This window comes from Squalius cephalus, assembly GCF_949319135.1.
Source record: "Squalius cephalus genome assembly, chromosome: 5".
Taxonomy (NCBI): domain Eukaryota; kingdom Metazoa; phylum Chordata; class Actinopteri; order Cypriniformes; family Leuciscidae; genus Squalius; species Squalius cephalus.
Window position 1 is genome coordinate 46,736,801 of NC_137126.1, and position 25,915 is coordinate 46,762,715.

The 25,915-nt window shown below is 35.6% G+C and overlaps 2 protein-coding genes across 3 annotated transcripts in view; one reads left to right on the forward strand and one right to left on the reverse strand.

Annotated features, from left to right (window-relative positions):
• Window positions 1–2,090: 2,090 nt before the first annotated feature.
• LOC307158578 (TNF receptor-associated factor 2) lies at window positions 2,091–12,348 on the reverse strand. The gene is made up of 11 exons (XM_079871287.1): window positions 12,213–12,348; window positions 10,674–10,884; window positions 9,817–9,895; window positions 9,614–9,712; window positions 9,330–9,491; window positions 9,173–9,247; window positions 8,958–9,032; window positions 6,998–7,519; window positions 5,769–5,946; window positions 5,509–5,657; window positions 2,091–4,335 (listed from the first exon to the last, which is right to left on the reverse strand). The coding sequence occupies exons 2-11, from the start codon at window positions 10,859–10,861 to the stop codon at window positions 4,117–4,119; spliced, it is 1,746 nt and encodes a 581-aa protein (XP_079727413.1). The 5' UTR covers window positions 10,862–10,884; window positions 12,213–12,348; the 3' UTR covers window positions 2,091–4,116.
• Window positions 12,349–13,512: 1,164 nt separating this feature from the next.
• Window positions 13,513–25,915, forward strand: part of rabl6a (RAB, member RAS oncogene family-like 6a) — a 35,321-nt gene continuing 22,918 nt past the window's right edge. Inside the window, exons 1-6 of one of the 2 annotated variants that reach the window (XM_079870918.1) lie at window positions 13,513–13,658; window positions 16,916–17,359; window positions 18,932–19,066; window positions 20,181–20,228; window positions 24,342–24,394; window positions 25,052–25,143. In XM_079870918.1, the coding sequence (XP_079727044.1) occupies window positions 17,230–17,359; window positions 18,932–19,066; window positions 20,181–20,228; window positions 24,342–24,394; window positions 25,052–25,143 (458 nt within the window). In that variant the 5' untranslated portion in view covers window positions 13,513–13,658; window positions 16,916–17,229. Of the gene's footprint in view, window positions 13,659–16,915; window positions 17,360–18,931; window positions 19,067–20,180; window positions 20,229–24,337; window positions 24,395–25,051; window positions 25,144–25,915 lie in introns of both variants that reach the window. The other variant, XM_079870917.1, reaches the window with a different exon arrangement.

Consider the following 25,915-nt stretch of genomic DNA (forward strand, 5'->3'; position numbering starts at 1 on the left):
AAAGTAGATCCTTCAAGACAAGTCCTGTAGGTTGCAAGGTGGATCAAACTTGTTAGTCCAGCACATCTCACAGATGCTCAATCAGATTGAGATCTGGGGAATTTGGAGGCCGGGGCAACATCACCATGTTGAACCCTTCATCATGTTCCTCAAACCATTCCATGCAATATCCTGCTAAAAGAGGCCACTTCCACCAGGAAACATGAAGTCATGAAGGGGTGTACCTGGTTTGCAATGTTTAGGCCAGTGGCACGTGTCAAATTTACGTGCACATGAATGGGTTTCCCAGCAGAACATTGTCCAGAGCATCACACTCCCTCCACCGGCTTGTAATCGTCCCACAGTGATCCTGGCACCATCACTTCCCCAGGTAAACGGCACACATATCCACGGCCGTCCATGTGATGTAAAAGAAAACAGGACTCATCGGACCAGGCAACCTTCTTCCACTGCTCCAAGTTCCACTTCCGACGCTCGCATGTCCATTGTAGGCGCTTTCAATGGTGGACAGGGGTCATCATAGGCACTATGCAGCCCCATACGCAACAGAGTGTGATGCATTATGTGTTGTGTTGTGTGGAAGTGTGTTACTGGGCAGAGGGCTGGTGCCAAAGTGCCACTGTAGACCTTTAGTCGGTTCGGACCAGATGGGATAGCCTTTGTTGCCGTCGTGCATCAATATCACCGGTTTGTGGTTTGTTCCTCCTCGGACACTGTTGGTGAATTTTCACCACTGCTGACCGGGATCAACCCACAAGCCTTGTCGTTTCAGAGATTCTCTGACCCAGTCGCCGTGCCATAATTTGGTCCATGTCAAAGTCACTTACCCCTTTTCCACCAAGGCAGTGCTGGTGCTGGTTCGGAGCCGGTGCCTAATCGCGAACCAGTTCTTTGTGTTTAGACAGCCAAAGAACCGGTTCTCGGCCAGGAAAATTGGTTCCAAAGCGGCACCAACTCTTTGCTGGACTAGAACAGTTCTTTAACCACGTCATGCTTACGTCGGGGGCTGGGGGCGGGGTTATTGTCGAACTTCTTCTCGAACGTAACCTCCGTCTATAGTAATCCAGACGAGCAGCACAAATGTGTTCTAAACGTCTTCTTCTGACCCCAATATAGGATTGCAAAGCCAGGAGAAACATTTGAAGAAAGACAATGTAGTCCGCCATTGTAATTGTTATGCTTGAAGTTGGCGAAAGCTAAGACGTATGGCAACGTACACAGTGATGTAATGACGTTGTTTGCTGGGCTCTCTAGTCAGTGGGAAAACAAACAGGTTCTGAGAAGGTTCACAAGTTGAACCAACTTTGAACCAGCACCAGTTCCGAACCAGTTCTTTTTTGGTGGAAAAGGGGTAACTGAGATCTTTATTCCTGCCCATTTCTCCTGCAACCAACATGTTGATTATGAGAACTGAGTGTCCCTTTGCCTTCTAAAGCCGCATTTCCACTGTAATTACCTGCAACAATTTGTCCCAGGAACTTTTTTCCTGTTGCTTTCTGCGTTTCCACCGCGGTCTAAAGTACCGTGAAGATTAGGCAAATTAGTCCGGTGACGTAGGACTGCACGCGCCACAACAGATTTTTTAAAATGGTGGTTGAAATTAGTCAAACCATCAAAATGCGTCATGAACTGAACCAATCAGCATGTTCAGCGCCCAAGTCCCACCCCCGAAAGTTCTTGAACTTTGAAAAAGTACTACCTCTCGAACAGGGACTTTCTGAAGGGGAAATTTTAACCCGAAACTTCATGGTTCCTACGGTCGAAACACACCGAGTACCACCCCAAAGTCGCTAGTTCCCGGGGAAAGTTGCTGTAAACACTGTAAAAGTGCTGGAAACACAGCTTAATCTACCCAGACCTTAATATGTGGCCTTGTTAGGAGATGATCAACTATATTCACTTCACCTATGACTGGTCATAATGTTTAGGCACATATATATTGTTAATCATTTTGAATGCATTTCTAAGACAGCCAGCAATGCTGCTAATTATGCATAATGACCACATGTATGCATTTGTGACAGCGTAACACCATGCGACTAAGCAGACCATGACGTTCGGGACTTTAAAATATCAACAACAGCCACAATCAAGGTTTGTGAAATGTGAATGTTTATGACAATTTTTGCATCATACATAGAAACATACTAGGATAAAATTAATAAAGAAATGGGTACAGGAAAAACGTCTTTCAACTTTCTAACAAGTTTATTGTGAGCTGTCAGGATCAACTTTAAATGAAAATGTGGCATTAATTATTGTGGCAAAATATTTGGTATGCGCAACATTTTCTAAACTTTTTACCTTTAATCTAGAATTTTACAAATTTGGGGGTATATCATTAGCATTGTAATACAGTAAAAAAAAAATAGCTAGAGATTTCACTTGTCACAAATTTCAATTTAAAAGGGAAAGGGAAAATAATACAGTATACATTAAGTTTTTGTTTTTATAAAATTGCACATTTTGAGTTTGACATACATTCAATCAGTTTTCATTAAAGGACATATCATTATCTATTAACTCTAACAGCACTTCACTATGGATATTTGGCACAAATAATGTCACAGAAACACAGTATAACATATCTTTTTTAATGTCTGGTCTTTAATGTCCATCTATTTTGTCCCTTTTAATAAATGCCCTAAAATTGAGCTTTCTCAGTATTGCAGTTTATATCCTCAGCTTTCAGATATTTCTGTTTGAAGATTGTATCAAGTGATCGGATTCAAGTTATCACAAGGCATCGCATGTACAAATTAATTTGTATTTCTGACAATTTACTAAGAAGAAGTTAAAATTAGTTTTAAACCACCATGACTGCACATGTACAGCTATATAAATAATATGCATTAAATATAATAAAATAGATGTAAACTGTATATACATTTCCTGTATAAAGATCACTCGCTTTGAGAGTTTATGGTTATATATAAAGATACATATCGATTGCTTATATAGTATGAATATATAGATATCTGCTTGTATTTTTAAGAATAGAAGCAGTGTATCGTATAAAATAATCATTACGTTTAATATTTATTTCATTTATCTCTAAAGTATGTCTGCAGTGGTGTCGTCACTCACTGGATGAGAAAACTGTTTGTGATAAATATCATGTGCATTTGCAGATTGAGGCCTCCCATGCACAGAGAAGTTTCAATAGTTGTCATAACTGGTTTAAAATCAGTGGATTCTGGTTAACTCGTAGTCATACCCCCAGTGCCAAATGCCAAATATAAAAGACAATTGTATAGCAAAAGCTTGGTCCTGTGTAAACATCTCAAGAGCTTCAATTTCGCCTAGAAAATACAGAAACTGCCTCGTACGTCATTTGGCAGTGAGAACAATTTAAAAGGAATAAAATACAAACTTGCACTCCATGAAGCCGGCAAACACTATAAACTCAAGCTCCGATGTACCAAGTAAACTGTATAAATATTCCTATTTACAAAAGTAATAACAAGACTCGTAGTTTCTTAAAAATATACAAAATGCAACGCAATAACTTCAATCTTCGTGTGCACAGGACTCCTGCTCAGGACCATTTCACAGACACCTACGCTAAGATTTAACCTTTAAACTTCAAACTATCTTCCACAGATGTAGCCAAACACCGATTAAATGAAATCCATGATCATGACCCTCACACTATACTTATTGTATGACAATTAAAAACCCCTTCACCCTCAAAAACAGTTTAGCTACTTGCCAATGAAAAACAAAAAAAGTGCTGAACACATTTCATAGTCTTCATCATGCAAACTGCAATTTGTAAAATGCTAATCAGCCTTTTTGTTTATTAAATATATCCTCTAATGTGATGATGCATTCAACTACCATTAATAGTTTAATGCATTTTACCATGATGAAAAAAGCCTGCGCTGTGCTGAAGAACTTAAGTTTTGAATTGGGATCTACACTATGTAACTGGACCGGACTTCACGTTCAATTCCAGTGTTTCACAACCCTTTTTCCTGGTGTAGAGCTCTACTGACCCTTTCTGGAACTATGCAGCAGTGCAACGCTTGTGACGGCTTAACACATGCAGGGAAACGTGTCCAAACAGACGTCATGGAATAAAGCTCCTGCTGTGGTGAAGCAGCTCCTGAAAACCTAAAGGCCAGTGAGGTCCACGATGGCTTTGATGAAGATGGTGTCGTCCCGTATGTACGAGTTCTTGCCCTCCAGCTTGGACAGCGGACAGAAAAGCGGGCAGCCGCTGGCGATGTTCATCTCGCTTACGGGCCTCTGGAATGAGGAGGAAGTGATGTCGGGACGGAACGCATCGATGATGTGCTCTCTGTTGCTCTGGTCCAGCAGCATCAGTGTGACCTGGAAGAGTGCGGCCAGATTCAGCTCACAAACACATAGCAATGCTTTTACAGGTACTGTAGTTCAGGCTGAGAAAATATTCATTCATTTTTCATTTTGGTCATTTTATTTTCCACACCTATTTTCCACAGCCATGATTACATCACAGAAAATAATGATATTAATACTATTACTATATATTATATTTTATTATATATTATTTGATATGTATTTATTATTTATTTAAATATTACAAATAGAATTAATACCATTATTTTATATATATATATAATATCTTATATATAGTCTTCAGTATTATATATATATATTATATACACACACACATACACACATACAGTGTGCATTATTAATATTATTTATTATTTATATAATATATATATAATATTATATAATATCTAATTTATTCGCAAAAAACATTTCTATATTCACTTCAATTTGTAAAAAAAGGCTAATAATTTAGTCATATTTTTATGTATTCTTTTTTTTCTTATATGAACATACATTAACATGCACACACACACACACATATATATATATATATACATATTACAGTTTATTTGTATTAATTTTTGTTTATTTAACAACTATTAACATATATTTCAAGCTTAATTTCCCTTGTTTAGCTGGCAATATGTAATTCTATTTTAAAAAGTATTCTCAGTTATGTTTAATTATATTTGTTAATATTGTTATTATCTTCTGTATTGTATTTAAATTGCAAAAACTTTTATGCAATATTAACATACATTTAAAACCTAATTTCTTTGCAAAAATATATTTTGATAAAAATATTTGGTATTGTTAACATTAGTAATGCATTAACTAACATGAACTAACAATGAGCAATACATTTGTTACAATATTTATTAAGCATTGTTCATGTTAGTTAATAAAAATCCAGCTGTTCATTGTTTGTTCATGTTAGTTCACAGTGCATTAACTAATGTTAACAAATACAACTTTTGATTTTAACAATGTATTGGTAAATGTTGAAATTAACAATAACTAAGATTAATAAATGCTGTAGAAGTATTGTTAATTATTAGTTAATCTTAACTAAAGTAGTTAACTAATGAAACCTTATTGTAAAGCGTTACCAAATATTTCTATGATCACTATTTAAATGACCTTTCATTAGTCTGAAGACATGCAGTGAACAAACTGGTGACGTACCTTCTGGTTGAAGGGCCATTTGAGCAGCGCGTCGTTCATTCCTCTCATGACCACAAAAAACAGCGAGAGGTGAGTTCCACGACCCGTCCCGTCCCCGTTCAGGTAAATGCGCAGGCACATCTTATAGCCGTACTTGCTTGTGTAAAATGCTAAACAGGACAGAGGAGCATGTAAGTCAAAATATATATATATAAAAAACACTGACTCATTTCTGAGGAAATTACTTTATCTATTCTGATTCATATGGGTTTTTTTTTTACCAGGTGAAAACATGGCAGGTGCCCGTCCAGCGATGGCATCTTGTCTCTTTTTAGTAATATCTGATATCCGCCAGATGAAGACGCCATCAAACGTGGTTGCGGACATCTCCCGTAGTCTGCCCTCCATTTCAGCAACAGTCAGGTCTTTAACACCCACCTGCCGTTCCAGCTGACGAACCTATGAGATGAACAGAGACGGAATGGAGAAATACAGAGGTTAGATGTGGAGCAAACATTTTGATCATTAATGATTCTCACATTGGCAAAGAAAGAGGCCTTCATAAGATTTATACTGACCTAATGTGTCATAATTGAAATATTAATTATCAACATGATCAAACATTTGTGTTGCACACAATCTACATCATGCCTTCTGTTGTCTGATTGATAGTTTATACGTTTTTAGCAAGTAAAAGGCCTTTTAGTATAATTGTAAAAATGTCCATGCTGTGAAATCTTTACGGATTCAAGTAAACGTAAGAACATAAGAATAACTTTTATATTGTTTGTAATATTTCAAGATGAACAATTACTCAAGCAACATTGGCTTACTTGATTATTCATACATCGTTTATTATATATATTTTTTTAAATATGTATGGAATTCCAAAGCTGCCAAAAATAATAAATATATTAATAATTATACGAATAAATGTAAAATAACAAAAATAAATATTATACTTTTATTTCCTTATTCATGTTTAATTGTATTTTTTCAACATTTATTTATACATTTATTTATGTCCAGATTTATTAATGTATATATTTATTTATGTCTACAAAAGTATCAATGTCTGAGGTTAAACATGCCCCCCTCATTACCATATGGATAAATAAATGTAGAAATAAATAAAAAATACAATTATACATAAATAAGGAAATAAAAGTATAAATACTCATTTATAAAACAAATTCGAAAATGTATATATGTATGAATTTATTTATTTTGGAAGCTTTGGAATACCATAAACATGATCCATCAGGCTTTTGAGGAACGTTTATTTGTTCATCTCTCAATCATCATTGTATTGTATTGCATTATATTTTTTCGCCCCCGAACAATTTCAAACTAGAGAGCTTTGATCATAAAACTAAGCATTTAAATATCATCTTATATTATTGGCATATATAGAGTGACTACTAAGACCCAACTTTTCCATTTCAAAAGCAAAAGATTATTATTTCATAAGTCAGGCTTTACAGGGTTAAAGTATTTTTAGGCTGCACACCTTGTTGCTAAGAGCCTCGATTTTGTCCTGATCGAGTCTGTGTTGTCGGTTGCTGGCCTCCATGGTGGTTGCGAAGCGCTCTACTTCTCTATTCAGCACACACACCACATCTTCAAACGTCCCCGCCTTCACCTCCAGGTCCTGGCAGCGGCGGCCCAGATCTGCCACCTTGGTCTTCTCGCTGTGGAGCTGTAGTTCCAGGGCGGCGCCGACCGAGCTGGGCAGAGGCGTGAAGGACGTGGGCAGAGGAGGTGGAGGAGCGACGGCACACGAAGAGGAGGACGAGGAGGAGGACGAAGAGGAGGGAACCCCCTGCACGGGGATGGCGCTCAGCTGACTCACTCTGGCTTCCAGGTCCCGGAGCGCCTGGTGAAGCTCGTGAGCTTTGTGACCCGCCAGCTCCAGGCTTTGTGGCTGCAGGCCCTCCAGACTGACCTTCATGCCCATGATGTAGTGCAGCAGCAGGTTTAGATGTTCGTGAGCACAGGCACGCTCGTGATCGTGGATCTTCTCCTTCTCCACCTCAAAGGGAAATCAACGGGGTTAAACTTCAGCGTCTAACATCCCGTTTATGCTACAGACATGAATTATTCCTCAAATCATGTGTTTGCATTGTGTGGAGAGTTCTGCACAGCTCACATATTCTTTAGAAAATATAAAAGGTTTTAGTCATTTTAGTACTTCAATTTTTTTAGTTGCCAACTTCAATTTTTTAAGTTGAAGCTTTTCATGCAATATTTTAATTTATTTGAACTTATTTTAATTAATGAACATTGTTAATAGTTTTAATAATATTATTTTAATTAATATTAATATTAACTTCTTGTTTAAATCAATATCACATTTTAAATATGTTTTCTGGGACAAAAAGCACTCTTGCTTGTGCCTTGTTGCTTACCTATATCGCTATAAATAAAGAAATCAGGAACTCATTATTGAGGCATTTTTACCCTTTATTTTGGGGATCATTTTTATTAATTTTGATGGCACAAGCCCCCGTTAATTTCAGTCCCTGGTGTGCGCCAATCAATATCCAAGAAGAATGAAATAATAGACTAATCCCGTTAACTATGCAAGATTAACAGAGTTTAATAAGAGAAAGGTTTGCAGTCCACTTTCAATAAACAGTTAAATTCCTTACTGAAGGTTTTCTGATTTAAAATGTATTGATTTCTTTATAAAATTTGCGTTGCGTTTATAGCTGTAAAAACATGACCCGTACTTCCAGTGCCCCTGATATGAACTCTCCTTCAGCGTTATTTTTAGTATTTATTAATAATTTAAATGACTTGTTATTTTTAGATTTTTAGATTTCATTTTAGTAAAAAAAATGGTATTTTCATGTGCTTGAGTCATTTTAATATTACTTTTTTATATTTCTATTTAGTTTTCATTTATTTTTACTTCAACTTTAACTGATTTTATTTCAGTTAGCTGCCAATTCATTTAAGTTTTTCATCTAATACTTTATTTTAATTAACAATTTTTTAATGTATTTTTATTAATAATTGTCTATTCTCACACATAGCAGATGCATTTATTACTATTCCATTGCTATTTTCTGAACTTTGTATATTTTCTGTTTATTTTTCAATAAATTCTGTATTTCTACTGCTACAAAATGACTTCTCACAACTGGATAAATAAAGATTTCTTTCTACTCTATACGCACATATTACATTCTGTGTACATTGTATGTACATTATGTTGTACATTGAGGTTTTGGGATAGAGAAAAAGAAAAGGACAGTTCATGACCGTCTTTTTGACTGCGATTGATGATGTTTAGTTTGGAAACTTGTTTTCAGAAGTGCTCTTGAACAAATGCTGAGCAAATGAAGTTACAGTACAAATTTGCAACATTCCCAAGAAAAACAGACAGAAACAAAGGCATTGACTGCCATTTCATGAACTCGGTTCTTGGTCTGTTTGAATGCAACGATATAAAAAACTGTACTTACTGACATGTCACATCCAACCACATGATATCTGCACGGAGTCCTGAATTTGCTGCAGAACTTGATGTGGTCGACATACTAAAAAGACCAAAAGAGAATTGCAGAGAAATGATGTACCATCCGTACACACTGCTTGATCAAGAAGTCAATAATGAGTGTTACTGAAGAACAATGTTCACGTTCAATGTGACTTGGATCAATGTTTTTGATCACCGCACCTTTTCCCTGGGGATTTTCTTCTTCGCACATCCTTCACAAATCATAGGATATTTGGGGCAGATCTCATCATGGGCCTGTGAAAACATTATTTTGTAGCATTAAAATCTTTTTTCACCTCTCAAACACATGACATCTTTTCTTAGACCACTCACTCACCTTGATGTTTTTGAAGTGAAATGGTTCTTTACAGTATTTGCAGTTGAGCGTTCTCTCAGGACACACGCGCTCATTATGACGTTCCTGTTCGTTAAATCTAATGAGCTCCTTGCACAAGGGACAGGACAGAATCATGAACTCACACTTCCCCTCATGGCTCAACTACAACAAAAACAGAGTTATGACAACAAGTTAACAAATGAGAAACTGCGTGCATTTATTATTTTGTTGTAAAGTGTTGAAAGACTTTATTTAAATAAAGCTAATGTTAATGAACACACAACCTCATAATCTTTAATAGTGCCTTTCCAGGCGCAGCCCTCGTTGATGCACACAGCTGGAAGATTTTCAACTTCTCTTCTGGCAGCATTGTCGGGAAACGCCTGCAGGAAAACACAGGGAATGTGCAATAAATGTCTGGCAGTAAGTCATTTTAAAAATGTTCATAACTCTTGATATTTCACATTAAGCAAAGCATTGTGCTTACGCAGCCTTGTTTGAGAATTGACGTGGGCTCTTCGAAGATGTCCTCCTTGATACAGGCATTACATTTCTGTGGTCCAGATCTAAAACGGCAAAGCGAGACACATTTTGCTAATTTGACATCAGTATTTTTGGCATCAGATCATTTCTGTTTTCAAATATTGCTTGTGAATTCTGAGTAAAAATTGTGTTCAAATGTATTTATACAATTAAATGTATATGTGCACTAAATTACTTGTCTCAGTTATTGCAATTAATTTCTATAGCTTATGTCGTATAAATATTGAACAATACATTCTGTAGATGCTGCTATTGGAAAAGCATATCAGTTAACCTAGAGATAAAATAGATATTAATTTAAATTCAAAGACCAAACTTTAGAAATACAAAATAATACAAGAAATACAAAAATAACACTATTGTTCAAAAGTGTGTGGTAGGTAAAAGGAATTTTTTTTTTTTTTTTCAGAGAGGACTCGTTAAATTGATCAAAAGTGACATATTTATAATGTTACAATGTTACATTGTTTTTTACTTTGTATTCATTAAGAATCCAGAAAACTAAAATGTCCCACGGTTTCCGCAAAAATATTAATCTGCAGTTTTCAACATTGATGTTAATCAGGAATGTTTCTAGAGCAGCAAATCAGCATATAATATAGCATATCTATAATTTCCAAAATAAGTAAAAAAAAAGTCTTATCAAACTTTTGAACGGCAGTGTATTTTGTAGTTTTCACAAAGTGTCAGTATTCTTGTGATGAATGAAATTGAATGTCAATCGCCCCTATGATGTTAGATAGATTTATTTGTCAGAACTGGATTGATCAGCATCTGTTTTAGATCAGCAGGCTGGATTACCCAACAGTCCGGTTGAAGCAGTAAGAACAAAAGCGATGACCGCACTGAGCTTGGAACGGCCTTCTCAAAATGTTCTGACAGCAGTTGCATAAATGTTTGTCTTCAAGTTTGTTGGCCAGGATCTTCTTTGGGAACCCTGGCTTGTTGTTCTCCATGGAGGACGGGGGAGAGGGTTCTTGAGCAGCCATATCCCGCTCTAAACGTTCCTGGTCTAAACAAGAGAGAATCCATAAGGGCTGAAAACTACCTTCATATATATATATATATATATATATATATGACAACAGTGACTTTCTATTCCGTCTCCAAAAAAAGATTAGGTTACATATGTAGTTACTAATAACTATAAATTATGCATAAATATGCTCAACTAGCCCTAAACCAAACCCTAACCCTATAGTAAGTACAGTTACTTAATTTCACAATGTATTATTACAGTGTAACAAAGACATTAAAATAAAGAGGGTTACACTTTATTTTAAGGTGTCCTTATTACAGTGTAATTATACATTTAATGTTAATTAACTAAATGCACTTTCTATAGGGTTAGGGTTAGGAAAAGGGGTTGGTTGCATGTAATTATGCATCATTTATAGTTATTATTACAGTAACTATACGTAACATGTGTAACACAGACACTGTAAAATAAAGTGTTCCCATTAAGAGTAACCAACGTTTATTACACAGCTCTCTGGAATGCTTGTATCATATCAACATAATCCAAAATTTTAAATCAATATTTTATGTCCGTGTATTTATTTATTTGGTGAGTAGCTGTGTAATCAGTGAGATATAACAATATCAGTTCAATATCATGAACTGTTGCAATGTTGTACATTATCATATCCCTAGCCATTTATCAAGTAATCTTACTTTAAAGAATAATAAGCACTGGCATGCAAAATGTAGCATTACTTATAACATATTGTGCTGTCTAATATGCTTTTAGTGACATATTTAGAGCCTTCTTGCTGTTTGCAAACATATTACGTACAAATTAATAAATGATTATGAGTGCATTAGGGCGACAATTGAATGCGTTTGATAAGATTGTTATGCTTTACAGGGTGAAATGGAAAGACTCTCTCTAAAGTAATTAGATAAGCATTAATAAACCTAAGCATGCACAGCATGGTCTCTTAATGTGAATCCCAATCTCTTTGTTTCTGTTTCAGTTTTGCTTGAATACGTGCGTGTTTCCTTACAGACATCCAGTCCACACAAATGATGTATAATAGTGTGGAGCGGTGTAAACATTCCCATAAAACACACACTAGAACCTTTCATGCATACCTGAAAGCACTTTTATCACATATCGACCATGCAGCGCGTCGATATACACATCATACAGTCAGCTGACAATTGCAAATCTCATCTTTTCCTCTGTTGCTAAGCAAATGCAACATCTTTCGAATGGTTGTTGCGTCCGTTCTGTACCGCCACGCCTCTTTTACATGTAGGGATATGTTGAGACTAACAATAAACATGCATGCAATAAAATAAGAATCAGAGAATTGATCATGAGAGCGACGCACTTACCGCACCGCGATGAGATTTCGCTTTCATTTGCTCGGTTGTGCTCGCGCTTTGACGGATCGAGGCGCGCGGCGCGGCTGCTGTGTTTTGGTGGTCGACATTGTTGAGAAGAGCGCGTGCTCTTTCACAGGATTACGTCATAATGTGAGCGTGCACTGGGCTTTTGGATTTCTAAAGCAGTTTCCTTTTTTTTCAGGACTGTCTATCATGGTAAAAAAAAAAAAAGAAAAAAAAAGAAAAAAGGATTACTTGGTCCGTAATGTAAATATATATCCATTTAGATATATACTATTCATATTTTTTTATTTGTATCATTGTTTTTTGTTGGGTGCATAATGTAGTGTAATTGTGATGTATTCATAGTGATTGTTATTATAATAATACATACCAATATTATTAATATAAATATTAATAAAAAATAATACATTTATTTTTATAGCGCTTTTCTAGACACTCAAAAGACGCTTTACAGTTAATAATCTACAGTTATAATCACTATGAACCCATCACAATTACACTACATTATGCACCATCCATTCATCCATCCATCCATCCATCCATCCATCCATCCATCTATCCATCTATCTATCTATCTATCTATCTATCTATCTATCTATCTATCTATCTATCTATCTATCTATCTATCTATTTCATTATAATATTTACAGTAACTTATTCATTTATTTAATTTGGATTTATTTGGGTTTATTTCATTTTGGTCGGTGTATAATATAAATGCATATGCCTAATATTAATACAAATGTATAATATGCATATTGATTAGGCCTACTATTGTACAGACTCTGAACAGCATCATATTTAAAAAATAAAGGTAAATAAAAAATAGCGAAGAATTATATATACACACACACACACACATATCCTAACTTTCACACAATTATTAATTAGGGTTTATTTTATTTTGTTTATTTCATTTTCGTTTATTTTATTTTGGCCCCTGCAAATTAATTTTGGGTACATTTTTAATTAAAATTTATTCTAAGATACTCTTATTGTTGTTTAGATTGCTGTTTATCTGGGAGGTGTTAATAATAGCAATATACTGTTCTCGGCCAGTTGTATGTTTGGATTAGATTTGGACACATACTGTACTGTACATACATAATAGATTCCAGTCTACCGCTAGAGGCGCTAAAGCGCTGCTGTTTCATAACACCACCACTAGAGGCGCTAAAGCGCTGCTGTTACACAACACTACCACTAGAGGCGTTCAGCACAACAGTGACGCAATTCATCATCCTACCGCTAGAGGAGCTGCAGCACAAGCGCGCACCCGACGCGCGCTCCTCACGGCATTCCACAGCTGATAGAGGGATGAGAGAGGGATGCTAAGGAAATGTTTTCCTTCAACACTGAAAATGGGCTATCGTGAACTTCAGCCGACAGCAGAATGCGACTGAAATATCGCAGGCGAAGACCGTGAGCCAGGTAATGAGTGTGTTGAAAGTAAAACGGCTCTGAATTTCAATGAAACGTTGCCGTTGTGTTTGTGTTGTAATTGACACGTCGCTTTAGCTGTGAAGCTGATGGCCGTTAAAAACAGACGAGCGCAAATAATTCACCTCACTAAACACACACAGGTATCAATGAGAGCCTTTCACAGGGACAGTATTCACACTTCCCTGTCAGAGCTTCAGCGGGATTTAACAGCTTACAGAGTGAAGGTAAACCTCTGCTGACTGACTGCAAAAGAACATTTAATAACAGCTGGTCCTTTCTGAGATTGTGGTGAAACTGACAGCTTTCTTACAGCGGTTTTATCAACTGACAGGTGAGAGAGATATTATGTGTGCTTAGATTAGTACGACTGAATGCTTTTGGATGGTGCTTATTTGGGTTTAGACTTTATAGCAGAATGTTGTGTATAAATTATTTTTTTTACAAAATGTAAATATAATCTGATTACTTTGGCGTAACTAGTTACCAGATTTTTGTATCCTGATTAACGTTACGTAACGCCGTTACATAATGTGAAATGTATTTTGTGAGAATGTTAATAAATGCATATTGTTTTTGCTGCTGATAAACAACTAATAGAATCTATAGCAATGTTTACATGGGCACTTTTTGTTGAGGTCGGACATTAAATCATGTGTCTGCTGCTTCTGTCTTAATCTGAAGTTGTGATGATGTTTATCTTGCTTTTGATGTTATAATATGATGTAAATGTATCATATGATGCCATAATACTTTGTTTTCTGCTTGTGTGTGTGTATATATATATATGGTCTTTTAGTTAATATTATACTTTTAATATTTTGTGTTTGGGATAACTGAGAAGCATACTTTTTAATTACAGTTTTATTTAAAATGCATGTAATATATATATATATTAGGGCTGTCAAACGATTAATCGTGATTAATCGCATCCAAAATAAAAGTTTGTTTTTACATAATATATATGTGTGTACGGTGTATAACTATTTTCTATATATATATAAATACACACACATGCATGTATATATTTAAGAAATATTTGCATGTATATACTGTGTATATATATTTATATTATATATAATTTAAATGATATATAAATATTTTATATATAAATAACAAATTTTTCTTAAATATATATGCATGTGTGTGTGTATTTATATATAGAAAATAATTATACTCCATACACACACATACAGTGCCCTCCACAATTATTGAACCCCCTGGTAAATATGATCAAAATTGGCTGTAAAAAATAAATCTGCATCGATTATCCTTGTGATCTTTCATTCAAAAAATGTGCAAAATTCTAACCTTTCATTGAAGTAAAAGAATTGAAAGTGGGGGGAAAATCACATTATGAAATAAATGTTTTTCTCCAAAACACGTTGGCCACAATTATTGAAACCCTTTCATTAAATACTTTTTGCAATCTCCTTTTGCCAAGATACCAGCTCTGAGTCTTCTCCTATAATGCCTGATGAGTTTGGAGAATAACTGACAAGAGATCCGAGACCATTCCTCCACACAGAATCTCTCCAGATCCTTCAGATTCCCAGATCCATGTTGGTGCTTCTCCTCTTCAGTTCAGCCCACTCATCAGGTCAGGGGACTGAGACGGTCATGGCAGAAGCTTCATTTTGTGCTCCACAACAAATTTTTGTTTTGATTTTGATGTTTGTTTTGGATCGTTGTCCTGATGGAAGATCCAACCACGGCCCATTATAAGATTTCTAGCAGAGGCCGTCAGGTTTTGATTTTTTATCTGTTGATATTTGATAGAATCCACAATGCCATGTATCTGAACAAGAAGTCCAGGACCTCCAGCAGAAAAATATGCCCACAACATTAAAGATCCAATGGTATATTAAATTGTACACATGGGGTACTTTTTATCCTTGTGTTCACCAAACCCATCTAGTGTGTTTGCTGCCAAAAAGCTCTTTTTTTAGTCTCATCTGACCACAGAACCCTGTGCCGTTTGAAGTTCCAGTCATGTCTGACAATTAAATTTGCTGGAATTTGTTTTTGGATGAGCGAGGAGGTTTTTTTTTTAAACCCTCCCAAACAACATGTGGGGATGTAGGGGTTGTTTGATAATTTTTTTTTTAGGCTTTCTGACCCTAAGACTCAACTAATCTCTGCAATTCTCCATCTGTGATCCTTGGAGAGTCTTTGGCCACTCAAACTTTCATACTCGCCGTGCATTAAGACAGTATAGACACACGTCCTTTTCCTGGCAGATTCATAACATCTTTAGTTGGTTATAACTTCTTAATTATTGCCCTGATGGTCAAAATGGGGATTTTCAATTCTTTAGCTATTGTCTTACAGCCACTTTCTAGTTTGTGATGCTCAACAATCTTTTGCTACGCATCAGAACTGTATTCTGTGGTTTTACTCATTGTGATGGATGATTAAGGGGATTTGGCCTTTGTGTTTCCTCATATTTAAACTCCTGTGAAACACGAAGTCATAGCTGGACAGTTTCATGTTCCTAGTCACCCTGGTGTACTAAAAAAGGTAAATATTAATGGGAATATACTTCAGAGATATTTTACTCGTAAAAAATTCTAGGGGTTTCAATAATTGTGGCCAACGTGTTTTGGAGAAAAACATTTATTTCATAATGTGATTTCCCCCCACTTTCAATTCTTTTACTTCAATGAAAGGTTAGAATTTTGCACATTTTTTGAATGAAAGATCACAAGGATAATCGATGCAGATTTATTTTTTACAGCCAATTTTGATCATATTTACCAGGGGGTTCAATAATTGTGGAGGGCACTGTATATTATGTAAACACAAACTTTTATTTTGGATGCGATTAATCGCGATTAATCGTTTGACAGCCCTAATATATATATATATATATGTGTGTGTGTGTGTGTATATATATATGCTTCTATATATATAAAAATGCTTCTCAGTTATCCCAAACACAAAATATTATTACGTAATGTCGTTTCTGCTGGTAAAAGCAGTTTCTAATTCTTTTAGTAGGTTAGTTTGGCTCAAGTTTGTTTACCCAAAAGTCTGTTATCAATTAACTTTTTGCTCTTTTCCGTTCAAGTTACTTTTTAAAACTTAAATTTTGGTCCAATTTTCACACAAACTTAATTTATGGCTATGTTAGACTTAGCGAATGAATCTAGACTACTACTTTCGAAAGAAAGAAAATGTAACTGACATGAATGTTATGAAATGTCAAATTTTGATGATCTTGATCGAAATTGATGTTTTTCCCACAGGTGATGCCAGTAGACCAGGATGGACCGATGTCATCACAACAGTTACAGTAGCTAAAATGGCACATTTTAGGATTGTAAACCGTTGAAATAGAAAGTCACCATCAGCTGACTGGATTTGGCACCATAATAACCTTCTTCAGGATCTCAATATATTGAAGACGGACTCCACTTTTGACCTTTAGACCATGTCATACCTGCCAGTCAGTATGTTTGCTTAAGAAAGTTTGAAGTCTTTAATCTTTGACGCTGCAGCGAGTGTTTCCCTGAAGACCCGTTTTTAGTATTCTTGGACTGTTGAAGAGCCTTTGCTCGAGATGTTTACCGCTCTGAAGAAGCTAGTGGGCTCTGAAGCAGGGCAGCTCAGGGATAGAAATATTCCTGCAGGCCTGCAATCCATGAACCAGAGTCTACAGAGACGCTTCGCCAAGGGTGTACAATATAACAGTAAGAGCTTCATGATTCATCTTTTTTTTGTTGAGTAGAGCCTTTCATAAATAGTTTTCGATTGTGTTAAAAAAGACATCCATTGTTTTATTTTGGGCTTGTAGTAGAGTGAGTTTTTCCCTTGTGGTTTGTCTAAAGTATTACACTGTTGAATTCTTTATTTCAGAGACACATAGGTTTATATGAAAAAGAAACAAAAACATAATTTACAACAGGAGAAATACCTTGTCACTTATTCTAAGATCATTTAAAACTATTATAATTGCATTTTTTTTAATCAATTAATCAGCACATGAAGTTATGCATATAATACCTTAACAGATCATGTAAAGTGGGAACATTAGCCTATTAGATAGAAACATTTGACTCACTTATCAACTTTGAACACGGCAGTACTTGCTATGTTAAAGTTTGTTGACAAATTAAAAACAAATTGAAATTTGTGAGACATGTTTAATTTGATACGCTACGTTTAATTTGATACGGTTAGGGACCAAAAAAAAAAAGTGCCTGTCACATTTCAGCCCCAAATCATTAAAAAATTATTGATAAATTAAAAAATATGAAATGTAAAAAGATTATTTATTAAAATATTTTAGTTTCAGAAAGCCTTTTTAGGACTCATAAAAGTGTTTCATTGTGACATTGTCATAACAATGAAACACATCTGATGCATTATACCACCATATCAAAGAAAAAAAAAAACATAATGTGAAAAATATGCAGTATATTATTTAAATTGATGTATTCATGCTAGTCATAGACTAGTTTTTCTGTACTGCTTCCAATTTATGCTGATTCTAGTCAAATATAAACTTTATAGTAATGGAAATCCAATGAGAATCCAAGGGAAAATGTCGTTCAGTGTATTATTTTTTTTATTTTATTTTTTTGCATTACAATACTGTGAATTTGGATTTAAAAAAGTTTAATTGTCAATGTCATGAAATAATGTTAATGCAAAAATTTAAATAGGTTTTATTTTCTGTCATAGTTATTTAAATCACAATTAGCACAATTATTAAACACAAAGTTAAAGATCCGTCCATGGGAAAATTTGAGACATCATAACAATTGTCAATGTTGAAGATCAAGAGCCCACTCTGTTTTCAATGCAAAAGACGTAACTGAATCCCTCGTACTGGTGTGATGCAGTTGTGTAGATGTTGTGTAGACGTGTTTTGACATGTGATGCTGCATCAGTGAGCCAGCCGGTGGTTCTTCTCTGATCTCGCTTTGAATTCTCGTTGTGCTGTTTCCGCAGCTCTGTGTTAATAAAAAATGCATGAATGATACACGATCACCCACCTACTGGCCTATTTTTCCAGTCGCTTCTCCTTGGTAGAGGTATCTTTTTTTAGACATGCAGATATCCCAAGATACCAAGAATTTCAGCTGTGAAAAGGGTATTTTGGTAGATATGTGCTGTATCAGTACAAATCTATCACATAGTAAGTGTGAAAGGTTTGTCTTGGTTCAGATCTTTCCATGTACAGTCAGTGCCCTGTGGTAGTTCATCTGAAACTTGGACTGTTTAATTTGGGTTTCCTTATATCTCCTTGTTTCTCTCAGTGAAAATAGTCATCCGTGGGGACAGGAACACCGGTAAAAGTGCACTTTGGCACCGACTTCAGGGGAAAAAGTTCCTGGAAGAGTACATCCCCACGCAGGAGATCCAGGTCACCAGCATTCACTGGAACTACAAAAGTGAGTATCAATGGCTACTTTCACACTGATTATGTGGTCTTTTATGAAGGGAGGTGGTTTATTATCTAAGACCAAAAATAATTTAAGTAGACTACCCTATCAGAAAGGCCATAGGTCAACTTTAGTTAAGTATCAGGGGCCGTATTCAGAAAGCATTTTATCTTACCACTAGGAGTACTCCTAAATCGCACTAAAAGATTTTAGCTAGGAGTTTTCTCTTAAAAGTTATTCACAACGCCTTTCAGACCTACTCTTAGTAAAGAAAAATGACAACTCCTAAACTAAGAGTGAGTCTTTGTTGCTATGGATGACGTCATTACTCATGCACGAGCTTGACTGAAGTGTCCACCTTGATTGGCTGATGATTGTAACGCGGGAATGATTCCAAACACCTCCCCTACGATGATGAGTGACAGGTGACAGGTCTGAGAATGCGTGCGCTACACAAGTAGTGCGAAGGACGGAAGATGATGAATAACTGAATAAATAGCCTAAATGAATAAAGAGTAAGGCAAAACAAATAGCCTAGTAGCCTAATGAAACATATGGATTGATGCAATATCTTTGCAACATTATTGAATTAATCTGTCACTATATGCCTCTGCCTACGTTTGCAAAGAGAAGAACATTTTAATTTGATTCACAATGATACGTTACAATTAGTTTACATGCAATGAGTAGCCTAGTTTTGGTTGTTGTTGGTGGCGTTATTGCATCCCTAGTTATGCCTACAATGCAAAACTGTTCCCTCGCGATTGGAAGCTCCTGTAGCCGCCGCATACGCATTTCAAAACACCGCAACGTGAAATGCCACAAAAAGTGCTTTGTGAAGGTCTTAGTGAGTTAGGAGTCCTCTCGACTTCTTTTAAGCTGTCCCAGGCTTAGGTGCTACTTTTAGGGCTAAAATGCTTTGTGAATTACTCTTAGTCAAAAAGTTCTAAAGTCCTAAAGTTACGAGTGACACGCCCATTATTTTTAGGAGTTGCTCCTAAATTCGCCAGTTAGGAGCTACTTTTAGCCTTAAAATTCTTTGTGAATACGGCCCCTGAAGCTGTTTACTATATTCCTTGACTTTACATTTCTGACTGTGTTTTGTGTTTGCTTTTATTCACAGCGACAGATGATGTGGTGAAAGTTGAGGTCTGGGATGTGGTAGACAAAGGTGAGTGTTTAGAAAACACCCTGGAACGAGTGACGTAGAACTGGACTGAAGTTATTCATGTTATACAGCTATTCAGTTAGCAGTGAGACTATTGAAGCAACATTTTAATTTCCAGTGCAAACGCTTTGAAAATGATTTCAGTCAAATCATTCAAATGAATGGGTCTCATTCATGAAACACGAGCAGAGCGAATTTTTGTGTAAATCGTGTGTAAAGTGGTTCTGGCGTAAATTTTCGGATTCATTAAAATGTTTGTATTTTCCAAATGTTAGTTGGTTTATTTGACGGGGTTACATGTCGAACCATTTTCTTTTCACTTCTGGGACTGTTCGATTAACAGATGAAACTCCATTAACTGCATCTGTAATATTCTGCCAAGCTTCCTTTTTTTTAGGACCTGATACGGCACTATGTACGCTTGAAAATAAAATGTGGCGTTTTGAATGAACTTCTGATAATAAAACTTCAATTTCTGCATCTGAGAAATTTCTCTTTTTCATTCGCTTTTGAGAAGACATGTTGAAATCCTTCGTTTGGTGTCATAATATGATGCCCATATATAGTTGTAAGTCGGATTTAATGGGCGGGATTTATGGTAATTGAGAATGAGCGTGCACACGCGTCCCATTTACGACTGATTGGAATTCATTAACACACACACACATTTCACTATCACATCTGACGTTTACGAAGTATTTGTGAATCAGGAGAAGAGTTTTCGGGAAGGTCTCTTTACACGCAAATCACTCACATATTTACTCATATATTTACGAATGTTTCATGAATGAGACCCATTGTGTGTAAAATTAAGTCACCTGAATTATTTTTCTCACACAGTAGATATTAGCACTCATAAGTGCAAACCTAATGAAATTGCTATTTTAGTAGGTGTTTTCAGCTATCTTTGAAGGAAAAGGAAGTAATGTTGTATTTTACTTATATTTTTGTGGTCCGCAAATACTTAAAGGACAAAAGCTTCCTCTTCCAGAAGGTGTAGGTGAGATCTAGTAGTCAAGTAGTTAAACATTAAACATTGTGTGTGTTTGTGTGTGTGTGTGTGCTGTGGTCTTCACATCTCTTCTTTATAAAACTGTGCCCAGAATAGACATTGCCTTCAGTAGTCTGTGCTGTTCTTAGACTCTAGATTTTAATGTACTTGCATTCAAATCAGATGGCCACTTTTTCCCAGACTACATTTATTTTAATAGGGGGCATTTTATGTTTTTTTTTTTTTTGTTTTTTTTTTTTAATAATAGATTGCATTTTGTATTCATATGTAAAAAGTTTACAGCTTTTTAAAAAATTATTGTTAAAATGATCTTCTACAATGTCAAGTCTTGTAACCTTTTTTTCGATAGTGCTTTATACAATACAGATTGTTTCAAGGCAGCTTTACAGTGATAAACGGGAAAATAATGATCAGTGATGGAAACAGAATTTGATTTTACTGTAAAGCAGCTCTAAAAAACAACAACAATAGTGTCATTGTTTAGCTGAAGTCAGTTCAGTCTTGATTCATTTCAGTCCAATAACTGTAAAGTTAATGAATTATGAAATTAGCTCTATTCAGTTATAAGCAGCGCTGCAGAAAAACAGTGAAGTCATCGTCCAGCTCAGTTCAGTTCTCATCCATAGTTTCAGTGCATTCAAATTTATTATATTGCTGAATATTAGGTGTAAAAATTAGTATCATTATAGCAAACAGCCCTCTTTTAAAATTGCATGAAGTGGAAATTCAATAGATGTTTCAGCTTGTGGTTTAAATTGTCATTGAACAACAATATTACTTTCAGATATGCCGGAGTTTTCTATTTACCCTCGTAGGGTCAGATTTACTAACAGCTTGCACCAGCGCAAACCCTCTTTTGGCGTTAAAAAGCTACTGTCCGGATTTAGTAAAGACACACAGTGAAAAATGAGCGCTGAAAAGGCGTGGACAGGGTTATTTTTGCGGCTGACCTTATTGAATATGCATTTATAGGAGTTTCCCTTTCAGACGCAAAATTCAGACGTAAAGTCTCCACGTAGTCAACAATTTTATCTTTTAAAACTCATCTTTGATCATCAAAATGGCATATTTAAAACTTTTTTCCTGTGAGAAAAAATGATTTTTGCATTAAAATAGATTGAATGTAACTCTACACCCTTACTTCATTTAGCCCCGCCTCCACTCACTCATACAGGCTCGTCTACAAGTCGATGTATCAGAATAGTAATGCGTTTTAAACTTATGTATCGCTCTCTACAACGTCGGACACATTACGGTAATTAATATGATTAGCCTTTTGCTTGACTACGTTATCAAACAGATAATAATGTGTTGCATATCAGCAGAAAAATATACCAGGATAACCTGGCTTCTCTTGAGACTCCCCTGCTTCGCAGCAGTTAATGATATGCTAAAGCCCGCCCACACGTTGATCTGATTGGTTACAAGGTAGTTTGTGATGTAAGAAACACCGGCGACTTCAAACCACGTTTTTGAGACTCTATTTATCACTGCAGGTTTAAGGAGAAAATACTCAGCAATGGTGTTGACTTATGAATTTGCACATGGTTTGTCTTAAAGCATATTAAAAACACCACATAAACATATAAACAACATTAAAAACTTGCTTTTCACAAAGGTGATTTACTAAGGTTTGCGCTAGACAATTTACTAGTATGATTTACCGGCCAAAGAAAGCATGTCTTAAACCAGACGCTAATTTGCGCTGCTCTTGGTAGATTGCGTTGGTCATTATGGAAATGATCCGGCTGCGTCTGTGAATTTGTGTCGTCGTCAGTAGATCACGAGCAGAACTTTCCACTCACATCTGCGCTTTTATGGGATTGCGCTCTCATGCTAATTTGCCCTGTTTAGTAAATCTGGCTCTTTATGAATTAGTACAACCTTTTACTATGGTAACCATAGTTTAATAAAAATACCGTATAAGTATTGTTAAAAATTAGTTATAACTGTCATCAAAAAAATACTTATAATTTGGGAAGAGATTTACACTGCTGGAAAGAGATCCCATCTGAGTTTATGAGGGTTTATAGCAGTAACAATATCTGTATTAACTACAGGAGCAGACTATGGTTACCATGAAAATATTTGCACAAGGAGCTGCTGCTGTTGATCCAAGTCTGCTCTAATTATTTTCTATATGCTTTTGCCCTTTTCAGTTTATATATGTGTAAATATTGAAATAAGCTATTGAATAATGTGTCACTGGGGTTAATGTGAATAAAGTGGTTTCTGGGAAGGAGGGGTGAGACTTTCTACTAAATCATCAGATAAAAAATATCTAATATAAAACTAAAATATTAAAATGTATTTTAGATGTTTTCAAAAGTTATGCGTCAAAATGCATTGTATTTATTGAAGTTTATATTAACAGCACATACTGTACATGTTCTGTTAAAAAAAAAAGAGGAAAAAAAATACATGATTGGTAGGAAACCAGTTAGAATTTGAAAGTTAAAATGTATAGACATTTTAAGAAGGATATCAAGTACTCATTGACAGTGTGTTGACTGTCTTGGGTAGTTGAGCTTCAGAAAATCAATAATGAGATGGCTTTGAATGGATTCTTTGACAGTTACAGATAAAAAAATTAAAAAGGCGAGAATAAAGAACCCTAAACTAACACAAAGATTTTTTTTTAAGCATGAAATTGTTCTAAACTGTTACTATGTTTAAAGAACCTTTGAAAAAACATAGTTTTTTTCCTCTTAGTGTGTTTGAGGAATGTGTCATGACAGTAGAGCCTGACAATAGCAATGATTTGGTCATTGGTTTGATTCCCAGGGAATGCATGGACTGATAAAATGTGTACTTTGAATGCAATGCAGGTCGCTTTGGATAAAAGCATCTGCCAAATACATCAATGAAAATTAAAAATAACATCCCATTGTTTTTCTGAGTAATACTTTACTTTTGAATTGCTGTGACTGAATAGGTAAGATAGTCAGGTGTTCCCGGAGTCTTGTATCTTGAGGACACCATCATTTTAGTTTGTCTGCTTTGGTGGGTTCTTGATGAATATTTCTCCTCTCGAATCTCAGACTCACAGTTCCTGAAGTGCAGCCACACTAATTGTAATAACTGTGTTTCTCCAACTACTGCAGGGAAAGGGAAAAGACGCGGGGAGAATCTGAAATTGGAAAACGAACCTCAGGAGGTATTCACTGCTGTTTTGTTAAACAACCGTTAAAAAGTTTGGGGTTGATAGTCTTTTCTGCTCACCAAGGCTGTATTTATTTGATCAAAAATACAATAAAACACTAATATTATGAACTATTATTACAGTTTTAATTGACTCTTTTCCAATTGAATATATGTTCAAATGGAATTTATTCCTGTGATCAAAGCTGCATTTTCAGCATCATTACTCCAGTCTTCAGTGTCACATGATCATTCAGAAATCATTGTAATATGATGATTTGCTGCTCAAGAAACATTTCTTATCAATGTTTAAACAGTTGTGCTGCTTAGTTCAAAAGAACTGCTTTTATTTGAAATAGAAATCATTTGTATCATTGTAAATGTTTTACTGTCAATTTAGTGTGTTCTTGCTGAATGTCTTTTTAAAAATATGCAAACTTTTAAACTGTTTTGTAAGTGTGCTTGACAATTACAATGTGATTAATACTTCAATGTTTTGTTTTGACTGAATTAATAATGTATTGAGTAATTCATTTAATTTACTAATTAATCATTTGACATCTTCCAATATCTCATGATTGAATCTGTGAGCTATTTGCAAAGATGCAAATTTTAATGTTCAGTCAGCTGGAAACAACATGGTAATCTCGGAGATGTTTTGTTCTCTGTGCAGTCTGAATCCGAGATGGCCCTCGACGCAGAGTTCCTGGATGTTTATAAGAACTGTAATGGCGTGATCATGATGTTTGACATCACCAAACAGTGGTAAGGAATCTGCCATTCCTTCCGTTTTTTTCCCCACATTCCACATTCACTCTCTCCAAACCCCACATTCATTCTCCATCACCCTCTCCTGTCCCTCCACCACTCCGTTCCCGCCCCTGCCGCCCCTCTTTTTGGTCTGACAGCTATCGGTGGTCAGGATCAGGTGGAGGAACTTGGGCGTTGGGTTGCAGCGGGTCATTGAGCGTCTCTTTCACAGTAGAGTCGAGGCCACTGTCAGGAACAAAGAACGCAATGAAACCAATACCTGCAGCTCAGTGTCTCTTAAAGGTTCTGACTCTGTTTATCTCTCTGCTCATTGGATCTGCCTTGCATTCTGACAATGGGTCTTTACATTTTTGACCCAAGCACAGCATCACAGGTGCCCGTTGTTTGGGCTCTGCTTTATTGATAGGGCTGAATTTTTTGCTTAAACCATTGGGAATGTTGTGACCAGCAGGTGCTTCTTTGGTGTTTAGACCAACATTTAATCAGTTCCCCATTCTTTGTGGATTGCATAACAAGATCTAACATATTAAAGACCTGATTCCTCGCTGTCTGATTCAGTTCTTCAAATATGCCTGCAATGCATACACAAGTCTTCAAATATGTGTGATTGGAATTACTAATTGAGTTGTTGAGATAATTGTTCATTCTTGTGTTGATTGGAAAGAGCACTTTCTTTATTGTGACTAGTTTCCACCTTTTCAAATAATAATAGTGTTAAAATTGATTCTATATGATATAAATTGAAAATGTATTTAAATATAAGGTC